This window comes from Pseudophryne corroboree, chromosome 9 (genome assembly GCF_028390025.1).
Source record: "Pseudophryne corroboree isolate aPseCor3 chromosome 9, aPseCor3.hap2, whole genome shotgun sequence".
Lineage (NCBI taxonomy): Eukaryota > Metazoa > Chordata > Amphibia > Anura > Myobatrachidae > Pseudophryne > Pseudophryne corroboree.
In genome coordinates this window covers 238,319,710-238,336,894 of record NC_086452.1, presented here as the reverse complement: position 1 = coordinate 238,336,894, position 17,185 = coordinate 238,319,710, and the positions used below count along the sequence as shown (strand labels likewise).

At 43.5% G+C, this 17,185-nt stretch overlaps 1 protein-coding gene across 2 annotated transcripts in view; it reads right to left on the bottom strand.

Annotated features, from left to right (window-relative positions):
* Window positions 1–17,185, bottom strand: part of LOC134957937 (potassium channel subfamily T member 2) — a 1,656,739-nt gene that overhangs the window by 271,527 nt on the left and 1,368,027 nt on the right. For both annotated transcript variants that reach the window (XM_063940188.1, XM_063940189.1), the window contains exons 15-17: window positions 9,294–9,443; window positions 7,946–8,175; window positions 6,563–6,779 (exon numbers count right to left, since the gene is read on the bottom strand). In XM_063940188.1, the coding sequence (XP_063796258.1) occupies window positions 6,563–6,779; window positions 7,946–8,175; window positions 9,294–9,443 (597 nt within the window). The remainder of the gene's footprint in view (window positions 1–6,562; window positions 6,780–7,945; window positions 8,176–9,293; window positions 9,444–17,185) is intronic.

Sequence of the window (17,185 nt, the reverse complement as noted above, 5' to 3'; positions counted from 1 at the left end):
TGACTTTGCTGAGCTCCAGGTTGCACAATCACTTAAGATTATTGCTACAGTCTATACAATATGTTTACAGTATATTATTGGATATATAAACACAAAGGGCATTAGAAATACCACTTCCTCTACTTATTGCAGATCTGTAGAATACATCTATAGCAAGATAAGTGAACAAATTACAGGCATCCTTTTACTCTTGTTGTTATAAATTAGGGGGCACCTTGTATAGAACTGTTACAGTTAATATAAACTAAAGAGATAAAAATGTGGAAGTGAGCAGGAGTGAAGCAAAAAGTGGTAACCCTAATGAAAGAAGAGGAATTAAAAAAAATAGATATTGTACAAAAAACAGGATTTTGATACCTACCGGTAAATCCTTTTCTCCTAGTCCGTAGAGGATGCTGCGGTCCACTTCATGACCATGGGGTATAAACGGTTCCGCAGGAGCCACGGGCACTCTTAAGACTTTTCAATGGGTGTGAACTGGCTCCTCCCTCTATGCCCCTCCTCCAGACCTCAGTTATAGGAACTGTGCCCAGGGAGACGGACATTTCGAGGAAAGGATATACTTTAAACTAGTGGTGAGATACATACCAGCTCACAGTTCAACCATGCCGCACAACATGGCATTCAACAGAACACACGCCAACAGGCATGAACCAATTACAGCAACATGCTGAAACAACTTGTGTAACTCTAATAAAACTGCAGGTAAAGTACGCACTTGGACGGGCGCCCTGCATCCTCTACGGACTAGGAGAAAAGGATTTACCGGTAGGTATCAAAATCCTGTTTTCTCATACGTCCTAGAGGATGCTGGGGTCCACTTCATGACCATGGAGTTTATACCAAAGCTCCAGTACGGGCGGGAGAGTGCGGATGACCCTGCAGCACCGATTGACCGAACTTGAGGTCTTCATCGGCCAAGGTGTCAAACTTGTAGAATTTAGCAAATGTGTTTGACCCCGACCAAGTAGCTGCTCGGCAAAGTTGCAATGCCGAAACCCCCCGGGCAGCCACCCAGGATGAGCCCACCTTCCTAGTGGAATGGGCCTTCACCGACGTCGGTAACGGCAATCCAGCCATAGTATGAGCGTGCTGAATCGTACTTCTGATCCAACGCACAATAGTCTGCTTGGAAGCAGGACACCCAATCTTGTTGGGAGCATAAAGGACAAACAAAGACTCTGTTTTCCGTATCCGAGCTGTTCTAGCGACATATATCTTTAAAGCCCTAACCACATCTAGAGACTTTGTCTCAGTGAACGTGTCAGTAACTACTGGCACCACAATAGGTTGGTTTCTGTGGAAAGATGAAACCACCTTCGGAAGAAAATGTTGACGAGTCCTCAACTCTGCCCTATCTTCATGGAAGATCAGGTAAGGGCTCTTGTGAGACAAGGCCCCCAATTCAGACACCCGCCACGTGAATGCCAATGCCAAAAGCATCACCACTTTCCAAGTGAGAAACTTCAACTCTATCTCTTGTAGAGGCTCAAACCAATCTGATTGAAGGAACTGCAACACCACGTTAAGGTCCCATGGTGCCAATGGAGGCACAAATGGAGGCTGGTTGTGCAGAACCCCTTTCACGAAGGTCTGAACCTCTGGAAGAGAGGCCAATTGTTTTTGGAAGAACACTGACAAGGCAGAAATCTGGACCTTGATTGATCCCAATCGTAGGCCCGCCTCCACACCAGCCTGCAGAAAATGGAGAAAACGTCCCAACTCAAACTCTTCCGTAGGAGCCTTCTTGGATTTACACCAAGACACATATTTTCTCCAAATACGGTGGTAATGTTTCGACGTTACTCCTTTCCTGGCCTGAATAAGGGTGGGGATGACTTTCTTGGGAACACCCTTTCGGGCTAGGATCCAGTGCTCAAAAGCCATGCCGTCAAACATAGCCGCAGTAACTCTTGATACACGCACAGCCCCTGCTGCAGCAGGTCCACGCGAAGAGGAAGAGGCCGAGGATCTTCTATGAGCAACTCCTGAAGATCTGGGTACCAAGCCCTCCTTGGCCAGTCTGGGGCAATGAAGATTGCTCGAACTCTTCTACTTATGATCCTGAGCACTTTTGGGATCAGCGGAAGTGGAGGGAAGACATACACCGACCGGAACAGCCACTGGGCCACCAGCGCATCCACTGATATTGCTTGAGGGTCTCTCTACCTGGAACAATATTTCTGAAGCTTCTTGTTGAGATGAGATGCCATCATGTCTACTTGAGGAACTCCCCAAAGACTTTTCACCTCTGTGAAGACTTCTTGATGTAGGCCCCACTCTCCTGGAAGGAGATCGTGTCTTCTGAGGAAGTCTGCTTCCCAGTTGTCTACTCCCGGAATGAAAATTGCTGACAGAGCCTTGTCTTGCCAGAGACATGTCTTTCTGCCCAGAGGAGGATCTGCATCACCTCTGCCATTGCCGCTCTGCTTTTCGCTCCGCCCTGCCTGTTTATGTACGCGACTGCTGTTACATTGTCCGACTGGATCTGCACGGGATGATCTTGAAGAAGATGTACCGCTTGTTGAAGGCCGTTGTAAATTGCTCTCAATTCCAGCACGTTTATGTAAAGGCAGGCTTCCTGACTTGACCATTTTCCCTGGAAGCTTTCTCCCTGAGTGACAGCTCCCCAGCCTCGGAGACTTGCATCCGTGGTTACCAGGAGCCAGTCCTGAATCCCGAACCTGCATCTCTCTAGTAGGTGAGAACTGTGTAGCCACCACAGGAGCGAAATCCTGGCTTTTGACAACAGGATTATCTTCTGGTGCATGTGTAGGTGGGATCCCGACCACTTGTCCAACAGGTCCCACTGGAATACCCTGGCATGGAACCTGCCAAACTGTATGGCCTCGTAGGCCGCCACCATCTTCCCCAACAACCGAATGCACTGATGGATCGACACACTCGATGGTTTCAATATCTGTTTTACCATTTTCTGGATTTCCAGAGCCTATTCCACCAGAAGAAATACTCTCTGAGCTACTGTGTCCAGAATCATCCCGAGAAAAGACAATCTTGTTGTCGGTTCCAACTGTGACTTTGGATAATTTATGATCCAACCGTGTTGTTGGAGTATTGACAGGGAGAGTGTGATGTTTTGTAACAACTGCTCCCTTGATCTCGCCTTTATCAGGAGATGGTCTAGATAAGGAATTATATTGACTCCTTTTTGACACAGGAGAACCATCATCTCCGCCATCACCTTGGTGAATACTCTCGGTGCCGTGGAGAGACCGAAAGGTAACGTCTGGAATTGGTAATGGCAATCCTGAAACGCGAATCTCAGATAAGCCTGGTGAGGAGGATAAATGGGGACATGCAGGTAAGCATCTTTTATGTCTACAGACACCATGTAGTCCCCCTCCTCCAGACTGGAAATCACTTCCCTCAGTGATTCCATTTTGAACTTGAATCGTTTCAAGTAGAGATTCAGATTTTTCAGGTTTAGGATCGGTCTGACCGAGCCGTCCGGCTTCAGAACTACAAAAATGCTTGAATAAAACCCCTCCCCTTGTTGTGACAAAGGTACCAGGACTATGATCTGATCCTGACATAATTTTTGGATTGCCGTTGTTACTGCTTCCCTTTCTGGAAGAGAAGCTGGCAAGGTCGATTTGAAAAATCGGCATGGGGGAACATCTTGAAACTCCAGCTTGTATCCCTGGGACACTATTTGTAACACCCAAGGATCTATGCCAGACAGAATCCAACCTTGGCTGAACAGTTTGAGACGTGCCCCCACTCGAGCGGCCTCCCGCAAGGAGCCCCAGCGTCATGCTGAAGATTTGGCAGAAGTAGGGGTAGACTTCTGCTCCTGGGAACCTGAAGCTGCTGTGGACTTCTTTCCCTTTCCCCTTCCCCTACCCGCAAAGAAGGGGGAACCTCTTGCTTTTTTTGTATTTATTGGGCCGAAAGGACTGCATGTGCGGGTGATATGTCTTTTTTGCCGGTGCAGGCGCAGAGGGCAAAAATGTTGACTTACCTGCTGTAGCCGCAGAGACTAACGCATCCAGTCCATCGCCAAATAAGAAACAAGGGTAATGCTGCGCTTGTTATAAGAAGCTCTTAAAAATATGGTACTTAATTTGAAATAAAAAAAGAGCGCTAAGGTGTATAGGGCAGTATGATTAAATACTAAAAATTTGTGGCACCTGTAAAAAAAGGTTGGTTAGTATCAATAATGTTTACACTCTTTTGAGTGAGTAATTGGGTAGCAGATGTTACACGGTTTTTTTTGTACGTGGTATGATGGATCTTACCCCTATCTTTCCCTATCCGGAGTGATGACTGAGCGGCTGTTAGATAGCGGCCGCTTCCGTTGTTATGGGAGAGCCTCCATATTTCTTTTGGAATCTGCATCCGCGTTCCACTGGCGAATCCACAACGCCCGCCGAGCCGATACTGCCATGGTAGCGGCTTGTGAACTCAAGAGTCCAATATCTTTCATCGCTTCTATCATGTATGCGGAAGCGTCTTTGATATTCCCTAACTTAAGGAGTATCTCATCTTTATCAATCGTGTCAATTTCTGATGACACGCTTTCTGACCATTTTTCAATAGCACGACTCACCCACGCGCAAGCAATTGTGGGCCTGAGCAGCGTACCATTGGCAACATAAATGGATTTCAATGTAGTTTCCATCTTTCGGTCTGCCGGATCTTTTAGTGAAGCCGTGCCAGGTACAGGGAGAATTACCTTCTTTGTCAACTTGGACAGTGCACTGTCTAACAGAGGGGGTGACTCCCATTTTTTCCTGTCCTCCACCGGGAAATGATAAGCTATCTGAATTATCTTGGGAATACGAAATTTCTTTTTGGGATTCACACACATCCCTTCAAAGAGTGTATTAAGCTCATGGGAAGAGGGAAAGTGACCTTAGATTTCTTTTCTTTATAGAAATAAGCCTTCTCCTGAGGTACAGGAGTGGCTTCCGTGACTTCCAGAACTTCCCTTATAGCCACAATCATATATTGTATATTTTTTGCCAATTTATGATCTATTTCTCTGGAGTCACTCTCGTCGATACAAGAATCAGTGTCTGTGTCGGTATCAGTATTCACAATATTCGCAAATGGTCTCTTATGTGACCCAGAGGGGTCGCCTGTGGATGGAAGAACAGAGCCCTGAAAAATCACATCCTCCACAGATTTTCTCCAGCACTCAGCATGAGATTCAGACTTATCTAATCTCCTATTGATATGATGCATACTATCACGTATTTCTTTCACCCATGCAGGCTCTTGGTGTGCCGGCAGCGCCACCACATTATACTTCTGTGTCCCTAAAATGCCTCTGACATGTCTTACGTGTACAACACACACACAGACACACTGGGACTTATAGGGGACAGACCCACAGTAAAATCTGTCAGAGGGACACAGTTTAGGAGCAGCCAGTTCACAACCCCAGCGCCAGTATCTAATGCCTGTGAACACAGAATGCCCACTGACATGCAGCACTTTTTACACAGTAAAACACACTTGTAAAGCACCAAATTCGCTTGTGCCCACCCCTGTTTTGCACCCTGATACTTGTAGTCAGAAGTGAAGGAGGACCAGCGATATCTCTGCAGCCTGAGGAGAGTCAACATGGCACTGAGCAGTGTGCTGGCTGCCTGAGGAAGAAGCTCCGCCCTTTTTACCTCAGAAACTTTTCATAATATTTACACTGGCAGGGGTAGGGCTGTGCCTGGGCATCTTATGCCCCCTTTTTGGCAGTTTATAGAGGTGTTTTTGCTGCCCAGGGCGTCCCCCCCCCCAACCCCACCCCCACCCCCCCCCGCGCCCTGCACCATGCAGTGCCTGTGTGTGTGGGCAGCAATGGCAGCTCCCGCCAGCCGCGCTGTACCTCAGCCGTCACTTTTCTTGATAGAAGATCTGTCTTCTTCTACTCACCTGTCTTCTGACTTCTGGCTCTGTGAGGGGGGTGACGGCGTGCCGTGGGAGTGAGCATCTAGGCACGGCTAGCATTCAGTTCCCTTCACGAGCTAATGGTGTCCTGTCAGCCAGAAGAAGCGCCATGAAACTTTTCAGGAAGTTGGTTCCTACTTCTGCCCCCTCAGTCCCACGAAGCAGTGAGTCTGTTGCCAGCAGTTCTCCCTGAAAATAAAAAACCTAACATAAGGCTTTTCAGAGAAACTCAGTAGAGCTCCTCAGAGTGCATCCAGTCTGCCTGGGCACATTTCAAAAACTGAGGTCTGGAGGAGGGGCATAGAGGGAGGAGCCAGTTCACACCCATTGAAAAGTCTTAAGAGTGCCCATGGCTCCTGCGGAACCATTTATACCCCATGGTCATGAAGTGGACCCCAGCATCCTCTAGGACGTATGAGAAAAGGGGAAAAAAGGAAAAAGTACAAAAATTTGTATTCTTCATTGTATTGTGTATATATATATATATATATATATATATGTATATCTATGTATCTATCTATCTATATATATAGTGGCAACATACAGATGAAGCTGTATTACCTAGCACTAATAAGGTTTTGTTTTTTGTTTTTAAATTAATAGTATATAACTTATGAAGCACTGCTGTAAATGCTTAATGGCTTTTACATACTCCTTGCTGTCAGAACTTTCATCATCAGATGGGTTGGTTTCATCTTCTGATTGGTCACTCAGAAGATCACATGGCTGTATAGATGCATTGTCAGCAAGTTCTAGCACCGGTGCAATGCTTGGTCTCCTTCCTTCTTTACTGACTTCCGAAGGTAGAGTTAGAGTTGGCCCACTGTTGGAACGACAGCTTGTCTCTTGGAGATCTATTGCCACTGTTCCTGCATGCAAAATGATATTGGTATTTAAGCAATTAGTTTTACGATGTATTTTTATGGAAACATATATTTCTTCATGAATACTGTATCTCTCATTATTCAACAGACTAATTTAATGCAGGAGATATTGCAGATACAGTATCTCGTCTTAAATCCATGTACCAAAGATTAACCGTACTTCCCCTACTTCCTAATCAGTGTGAGTGCATGAACTGACCTATGGTAGAACCATGAAGTGTAATTTTTTTCCCTTTTGTCAACATGAGTAAAAAATGCTTATTGGAGCACTTGCCCTGGCATGAGAATAATGGAAACCAGCCCCAATACTACAGTGCATCTCTAAATGCTGCTAATAACAATAATAAGGGATGATTGTTGCCAGGCTCTCCTTTGTGGAGCCTCACTCAGTTAATTTTCCTGGAAACCAAGACTGGACAGTGGTAAAAGTAAACAGGGATTTAGCATATTGTCAATAACATGCAGTTTGAATGACCACCCACCAACATTTCACTGCTCATCCTGAGAAAACAATTCTAAACATTACACCAACATTGGAAGCAATATACTGTAGTACAAAATGTATAAGGTGACTTTCATTTCTGGAGATTAAAAAATCTGTTTAAAATTAACAATAAAATATTTATACAATATGTTATTACAGGTATTAGAGTAAGAGGAAGTGCAGGATGTGGTTTCTCTGCCTCCTGAAGGGCAATAAAATGGTACTCGTGGAAATATCAGAGGTAAGTATTTTAGCGCTGGGCCTGGAATATTGCATCAACAATATTTCTGCATAGTCCCACACATGCTATTTGCTAGTGTTGGTTTTCAAAAATAAAAATAGCTCAGTGTGTGTTTTACATCTGTGTACCAACTGAGTTGAGCAAGTTATCACTTAATAATGCTACTACTGTATATATAAGTAATCTGACATTTTTAGCCAACTTTGCAATTAGGGGACAATGTTTCATGGCTGCATCTTTCTAAGTATATTGTCACAGTATTAGTTCCTTCCCATAATAATAAATGCAAATATGCAGGAAATTAAAGTTAATTGACAACCAGTGATGTCTACTACACTATGTTATCTTGAGATACAAAGTCACAATGAAGCACATTTTTAATATTTACTTGTTTTACATTGCTGCTAGAAGTTAGGGAACACCTACCCATGCTAGCAATTATACTGTGGACAGGTAGTCTGGATGGTCCATGATAGGATGATTTGAATTTGCGGAATTTTTCAATCTGTTCATGATGTTTAAAAGCAGAGTTCTCTTCTTTGGTCACATGTATATAAAAGCAGGTATCAGTAGAGCTCATGATGTATCGTGGGCCTGGGTTCAGCAAGATGTTTTTGTTATCTTCTCTTCTTACACCAGTTAGGCAGACACCAAATCTGCGAGATAAGGAGGACAGCAGGGAATCTGTAAGATGAAAATTCTTTGACATGCTAATCATAGCTTTCTGAATCTCATTACATTGCACTGAAATTAATCTACAGTATGCAATAACATTCTAGGCTAGGTGGACACATAGATCTGCCTCTGTCCTTATAGCTAGCTTCATGGTACCACACATATTGTATAACATTACAATTCTTGAGATACATAACCAGCACCAGAAATCTTCAGGAAAAGATGACTAAAATAGTTGGCTAAGATACTGTACAAAATATACTATTTGTAATAATGTTTAGAAACTTATACTTGTGTTCATACAATAAACAGAAAATCATTTTAATGTCAAGAATGAAAGTGAATATAAACATATACTATAGATAAGTCATGAACTTAAGGCCGTGACATACAAATATGTATATACGTCATACTACTGGGCCACAGCGAAAACACCACTCAAACTGTACTCGGGACACTGAACTGCGACTTTATCCACACAGGTATTAGTTTTAAACATGTACAAAGTCCCAGATGAAGCAGATGTTTTATATGTGTGCGGCAAGTTGTATTTTCTCACATTATGAGATATAATAAGTTATGCACATAATTGTATTTGCTTATTTCATGAGTGTAGTGCTCAGCAGAAATAACTTTTTTTTTAACCTATTTCCACTACAGATATTGGTTATTTACCAAAAGCACCAATCCATCAATTGGCAACATTTATACTACAACAAGAAAATAAATATGCTAGCAGTGCAAAATATGTAGACAAGATGGTTATTTTATGCTTTGGCTGATTATTAAACATCTTAAATACATACAGGTGAGAAGAGAAGAGAAGAGAAGAGAAGAGAAGAGAACTTCTGCCCTTACAACATGTAAATATTTTCTCCATGCTCCGTTTGCTTTAGGGTATTTAGTTTTATCTATGCAGCATTGTACTCGTCACAGGTTACTATTCCAAATAGTTGATGGTGTGAACCCAGTGCATTATGGGAAAGATCATCACCATGAAGGGAAACTAGATGCTACCCTATCCTAATCTGCTGAAAGAGTTGACATTCTTGACCTATTAGTGAATGCTTCCTCATTATAATTCAATGTTTTTACTTACTTTTTATGTGCATGGAATGAAGCATAGGTGAAGCTTTTTCCTTCAAATTCAGCAAAGAATATGCTTTCCTCCATCTTTATATGGTAGACCTCATTGCCAGAACATCTGCCATACATTTTCTGCCATTGTTCAGGGGACTGCTGTCCTTCTCTGTTAGACAAAATTATTTCATTTCCTATTTGTATAACAAACAGACTGTATCATAACTTGAAAGATGCATTTTCCCACAAAATAAATATATATCTATATAGATTTAAACAAACTTATATATTTATAAAACAGATTGATATACAATATTTTTCAAATTTTGAATGGAAGCAACAGTAACACATTACAGACAAGAAGCAATTGTGTATGATAGCTATACAAAATGTTACAGCTTCAGAATGTTGTGTTTTCTTCTGGTTGCAAAATGCAGTGTTCAGATGCTCCTAAAAGTACATTTACATGTTGTTTTATACAGAAGTTAAAATGTCAAACACATTGACTAACAGTATCACTTACATTTGAAAGATCATTGGAAGTAAGTCCATTAATAAGAATGGTTCTGATGCAGAGTTAGATGTACAGAGTATGCATAAAAAAAACTTTAAAAAAGGCAGTTAAAAACAGCATATTCATGTATAGGATGAGGCAAAAAAACAAAAAACAAAAAAAAACTCCCAGATTTTAAAGGTCAACAAAAAAGGCATTGCAAATGCTGTTCAAGATTTTAGTACATAATCTAAAAGTGGAATACAGGATAGTTCCAATTGGTTTTGAATATGATATTGTCACCTCTTGGTGTGTACAAGCCCTCAGTTTATTAATGGTCTTGTCAATGTTTGTACACCTCAGCTTTCAGATGGTCCATTGGCTGTATAGAAGCCTTTTATGAAGCTGATGATGATTGTTTTCCACCCAGTAATGAAAAGTCTGCTTGTTATTTGGACGGCTTAAGTCCAGGGTGGCTCTGGTCCAGCTGGTGTATCGCTGTCGGTCTTGAAGCCCTGCACCGAGCAACTGACATCTGTTTTCTCAAAGATCTTTAATCAATCCTTGGAATCATGTGTGGTTCCTACCTGCTTCAATTGTTCCACCATCATCCTGGTACCTAAGAAATGTGCCATTTCAGGATTAAATGGCTACAGGCCTATTGCCCTTACATCGGTAGTCACGAAAACCTTGGAACGTCTGGTGCTGAATCACTTGAAAGAGATAACAGGTCCTCACTTGGATTCCCTGCAGTTTGCCTACAGAGCAAATTGGTCTGTGGAAGATGAGGTCAACATTACATCTTGTAACATGTTGACCTACCTGGGACCCATGCAAGGATCCTGTTAGTTGATTTCAGCTCAGCATTTAACATGATTGTTCCAAGGCTTCTGTTCTTCAAGTTGTTAAGCTGTGGGGTTCCATTATCCACTTGTAATTAGATTGTCAATTTCTTAACACATAAGAAACAGTACGTGAAAGCTGGTAATTACCTGCTTTTCTGCTTCAGGATTTTTGTCATATCTGATCATTTTAAATAACTTTGTGTGTGTGTATATATATGTGTTGTATTAAAACGATATGTACCTATTTCTTTCATTATTTTCTATGGCAATTACCCTTAAATGGTGAACGTCTATGTAGTCTACTAGATCCAAGAAGTAACTTAAAGTGCTGGTTAAGTTTCTTTCTCCAACTTCTTTTCTATTTGCACATGTGGGAAGAAGACCTCCGAGGAGATTGAAACATTACTGGCTTTTTTTGCGCACTTAGTATTTCTATCATCTCTATTTATAGGGATGGGGATGAGTCAGTTTACCAGAGAGATGTGGACCAGTTCGCCCTGTGGTGTTGTAAGAACAACCTAGAGCTCAATCCATTTAAGATAGTTGAGATGGTTGTGGATTTTAGGTGGGGATCAGTCCCTGTGCCTCCAATTTTAATAGCTGGCAATATTGTGTCTATGATGGGCTCCTTTAAGTTCTTGTGGTCAATAATCTCATGGGACCTTAAGTCTATTTGATTACGTAATCGTATGCGCTTAAGGAAGCGGGTGGGTGATCCGTCTTCCAGAAGCACCGGCACACCTGGGAGGACACCTGGTATATAGGTAAGATGTTTGTTTGTATGTTTAGACCTGATGAAAATGCCAAATAAAGGGCATTGAAACATTGTCCCTTACACGATGCAGTTACGTCTCTGAGTTATTAGCTATTTGGAGTGCCGCATTTCTTGTTTGTCTACGCTATCCATTTAGTGAGGGCACCCAACACAGACCCGCACCACTACTGGGAGAGCCGGACCCTTCAATGTGTGTGTATATATATATATATATATATATATATATATACACTGCTCAAAAAAATAAAGGGAACACTTAAACAACACATCCTAGATCTGAATTAATGAAATGTTCTTATTAAATACTTTGTTCTTTACATAGTTGAATGTGCTGACAACAATATCACACAAAAATTATCAATGGAAATCAAAATTATTAACCCATGGAGGTCTGGATTTGGAGTCACACTCAAAATTAAAGTGGAAAAACACACTACAGGCTGATCCAACTTTGATGTAATGTCCTTAAAACAAGTCAAAATGAGGCTCAGTAGTGTGTGTGTGGCCTCCACGTGCCTGTATGACCTCCCTACAATGCCTGGGCATGCTCCTGATGAGGTGGCGGATGGTCTCCTGAGGGATCTCCTCCCAGACCTGGACTAAATCGTCCGCCAACTCCTGGACAGTCTGTGGTGCAACGTAGCGTTGGTGGATGGAGCGAGACATGATGTCCCAGATGTGCTCAATTGGATTCAGGTCTGGGGAACAGGCGGGCCAGTCCATAGCATCAATGCCTTCATCTTGCAGTAATTGCTGACACACTCCAGCCACATGAGGTCTAGCATTGTCTTGCATTAGGAGGAACCCAGGGCCAACCGCACCAGCATATGGCCTCACAAGGGGTCTGAGGATCTCATCTCGGTACCTAATGGCAGTCAGGCTACCTCTGGCGAGCACATGGAGGGCTGTGCGGACCCCCCAAAGAAATGCCACCCAACACCATTACTGACCCACTGCCAAACCGTTCATGCTGGAGGATGTTGCAGGCGGCAGAACGTTCTCATTGGCATCTCCAGACTCTGTCACGTCTGTCACATGTGCTCAGTGAGAATCTGCTTTCATCTGTGAAGAGCACAGGGCGCCAGTGGCGAATTTGCCAATCTTGGTGTTCTCTGTCAAATGCCAAACGTCCTGCACGGTGTTGCACAACCCCCACCTGTGGACGTCAGGCCCTCATACCACCCTCATGGAGTCTGTTTCTGATCGTTTGAGTAGACACATGCACATTTGTGGCTTGCTGTAGGTCATTTTGCAGGGCTCTGGCAGTGCTCCTCCTGTTCCTCTTTGCACAAAGGCGGAGGTAGCGGTTCTGCTGCTGGGTTGTTGGCCTCCTCCACGTCTCCTGATGTACTGGCCTGTCTACTGGTAGTGCCTCCATGCTCTGGACACTACGCTGACAGACACAGCAAAACTTCTTGCCACAGCTCGCATTGATGTGCCATCCTGGATGAGCTGCACTACCTGAGCCACTTGTGTGGGTTGTAGACTCTGTCTCTTGCTACCACTAGAGTGAAAGCACCGCCAGCTTTCAAAAGTGACCAAAACATCAGCCAGAAAGCATAGGAGCTGAGAAGTGGTCTGTGTGTCACCACCTGCAGAATAACTCCTTTATTGGGGGTGTCTTGCTAATTGCCTATAATTTCCACCTGTTGTCTATTCCATTTGCACAACAGCATGTGAAATTGATTGTCAATCAGTGTTGCTTCCTACATGGACAGTTTGATTTCATAGAAGTGTGATTGCCTTGGAGTTACATTGTGTTGTTTAAGTGTTCCCTTTATTTTTTTGAGCAGTATATAAATATATATATATATATATATATATATATATACACACACACACACAGTGCATCTGGAAAGTATTCACAGGGCTTCACTTTTTCCACATTTTGTTATGTTACAGCCTTATTCCAAAATGAATAAATTCATTTTTTTCTCTCCAAATTCTACACACAATACTCCAAAATGACAGCTTGAAATTACTTTGTTGAATACTTTGTTGATGCACCTTTGGAAGTAATTACAGCCTCAAGTCTTTTTGAATATGATGCCACAAGCTTGGCACACCTATCTTTTGACAGTTTCGCCCATTCCTCTTTGCAGCACCTCTCAAGCTCCATCAGGTTGGATGGGAAGCGTCGGTGCACAGCCATTTTCAGATCTCTTAAGAGATGTTCAATTGGATTCAAGTCTGGGCTCTGACTGGGCCACTCAAGGACATTCACAGAGTTGTCCTGTAGCCACTTCTTTGATATCTTGGCTGTGCGCTTACTGTTGTTGTCCTACTGAAAGATGAAACGTCGCCCCAGTCTGAGGTCAAGAGAGCTCTGGAGCAGGTTTTCATCCAGGATGTCTCTGTACATTGCTACATTCATCTTTCCCTCTATCCTGACTAGTCTCCCAGTACCTGCCACTGAAAAACATTCCCACAGCATGATGCTGCCACCACCATGCTTTACTATAGGGATGGTATTGGCCTGGTGATGGCCGGTGCCTGTTTCCTCTAAACATGACACCTAGCATTCACACCAAAGAGTTCAATCTTTGTCTCATCAGACCAGAGAATTTTGTTTCTCATGGTCTGAGAGTCCTTCAGGTGCATTTTGGAAACTCCAGGTGGGCTGTCATGTGCTTTTTACTAAGGAGTTTCTTCCGTCTGGCCACTCTACCATACAGGCCTGGTGGATTGCTGCAGAGATGGTTTTCCTTCTGGAAGGTCCTCCTCTCTCCACAGAGGAATGCTGTATCTCTCACAGAGTGATTACGGGTTCTTGGTCACCTCCCTGACTAGGGCCCTTCTTCCTCGATCGCTCAGTTTAGATGGCCAGACAGCTCTAGGAAGAGTCCTGGTGGTTCCGTACTTATTTCATTTACAGATGATGTAGGCCACTGTTCTCATTGGGACCTTCAAATCAGCAGATATTTTTCTGTACCCCAGATTTGTGCCTTTAGACAATCCTGTCTCGGAGGTCTACAGACAATTTATTTGAATTCATGCTTGGTTTGTGCTCAGACATGCACTGTCAAGTGTGGGATCTTATATAGACAGGTGTGTGCTTATCCAAATCATGTCCAATCAACTGAATTTACCACATGTGTACTCCAAATAAGCTGGTTGAACAACTCAAGGATAATCAGTGGAAACAGGATGCACCTGAGCTCAATTTTGAGTTTTATGGCAAAGGCTGTGAATACTTATGTACATGTTATTTCTGTGTTTTTTATTTTTAATACCTTTGCAAAAATCTCAAAAAAACTTTTTTCACTTTGTTGTTATTATGGAGTATTGTGTGTAGAATTTTGAGGGAAAAGATTATTTACATGAATAATGTATAACAAAATGTGGAAAAAGTGAAGCTCTGTGAATACTTTCCACACGCACTGTATATATATATATGAGTGGTGAGTGCACTTGTGTGCCCCGCTTCTGGGGTGGCGAGTGCTGTGGTTTTATATTTGTGTGTATATTGTGGGGTTAATCTATGGTTAACGCTTATTAACTGTGACCTCTAGCTTTCTCATGCACCCCTATGTAGACTTTATTATCCTTAACCTGTGTCATCTGTTCCTTAGTAATTTATCAGCCAGTGTCAGGTGACTAGTGTACCTTTAAAATCCATAAGGTATTTGGCAGGTGCACATTAAACCAAGTAGGCATATTTGCAGTTATATTATGTGTGAAACAGTTGCCATGTTTTAAGACTCTGTTGATAGTGTAGGACCTGCATGAAGGTGCGGTACCTTGGCGATTGGTTTGCAGGCTTCTATGCATTAGCCAATTCACTAACTAAACTGCCATAATTTATTTATTGATGTGTTGAGGATAAGAGAGCTTGCTATGGTGAGCTCTGGGTTTTCTGTTTGTATTTGAGTGATGTGGTCATGGGCTACATGCACCCCACCCTTTGAGTGGTAAGTGCACTTGTGTACCCTGCTTCTGGGGTGGCGAACGCCAAGGCTATGTGCACCCCACCCTGTAAGTGGTGAGTGCACTTGTGTGCCCCGCTTCTAGGGTGGCGAGTGCTGTGGTATATTTGTGTGCATATGTAGGCAGTATATACGGGTGGAACTCCCCTAAATTTCAAAGAAGCAGAAATGCTACACCAGCATGTATTAGAAGCGTTTCAGATGCATTTAATCCAACCTCTTTCCTCAGGATACAAACAGAAATAACAATATCCTACTTTATATTACACCAGTGCACAGACGTGGCCATGGCTTCCCCCTGTACTTCCGCATGCGGGCGGAGTGACGTCACACAGCGCGCGGATGGTGGCACGGGGGGGCGTGGCCTGTTACCAAGTGATCACCTAAACAATAACCAAAGGACTGTAAGAGCTGCCAGCGGTCTTGCCCAATGTAAACAGCAACAGACTGCATCATTCAAACAATGTAATCATATCATCTTATGCATATAATCACTTTAGCGTCACTTCTATATCAATATACTTAACTACAACATTATCCTGGAAATCCGATGGGCATAAAAGCAGAGACTGTAATTGTTACGTTCTCTGTTCTTGGAACCCAGGAGATAGGGTGGCAGCAGAAGAGTTCCAAGTACAGATGTGTGAAGCTGCGACAGAACTGGGATACGCAGCAATACATAAAGGGAATCCTGACTCTGTTGTCCCTCCCGAGTTGTCGGTCAATGCCTGCGAGACTATGGTTTCTTGGGCCCATGGAGCCGCATTTGACGGGCAGATTAGGTCTGCCTGACTCCGATGCCCCCCGGTCTTATTAGGTGACAAGACGTTAACCAAGACAGAGAGAGAACAAGGGGAAAACTAAGACAGACACACAAGAAAATAGGGGGAACCATTCAAAAAACAATAAACTAGTATATGTGCGGCGCGCTGCCAACAAAACTGTATCAAAGGTAATGCTGCCCGAACACCAAACACAGCAGTGTCGCAATTTGGCAAGGACAGCAATAGCAGAAACCTCTGCAGAGAAATACAAAAGCCAGAAAGTAAGAATAAATACGACCCCAGTCATAAGGTGCAGCAGAGCCACTACTCACGACACCGGTAAAGGTGCACACAGAAGGAACAGGAACCCCAAGGCTGCAGATACAGGATAACAGGACTGGAAGGCTGGATAAAATTCCAATGATCAGCTCCGGACTCCAGGATTCACTCAGGATACAGGATTAACTGGCTGCATAGGAACAATCGAGGGAAAGGACACAGCTCCACAGGATGCTATCACCGGTGGGGCTGTCCTAATCTTACTCCCATAAAATCCCCCTGTAGCCCAATAAGCAGGCAGCTAAGCCACAGATCCTAATTATCCAGCCGTTAGCTGGCACGCAGCGCGCGGCGTCCCGGCTGCTTAGTAACAGCCGGGACTGCAGTACCGGGCGGCCGCCTGGTGTCTTTGGTTGCTAGGCAACCATTCGGGAGCAGGGAGTTAGCGGCGGAAGTGACGCATTGGCCCCGTTGCCTAGCAATGGCCAAGAACCGGCGTGATCCGCCACTAACAATACCCCCCCCCCGTGAGGAGGTGTCAAGGAACCCCCAAACCCAGGTTTATGAGGAAATTCCTCTCCAAAACATTTTTTTTAGTCTAGGGGCATGCAAACCTTGTCCTGGACCCAAGATCTTTCCTCTGGGCAGTACCGCTTCCAATGGACCAGAAAATACAGCAGACCACGGGAAACTATAGAGTCCAACACCTTTTCTACCAGGAATTCCTGTTGGCCCTGAACATCCACAGGAGGTCTACCCAGGATAATTTTTTGAGGAAATTTCCTAGAAAGGACATATGGCTTGAGCAGATAACAGTGGAAGGTGTTGG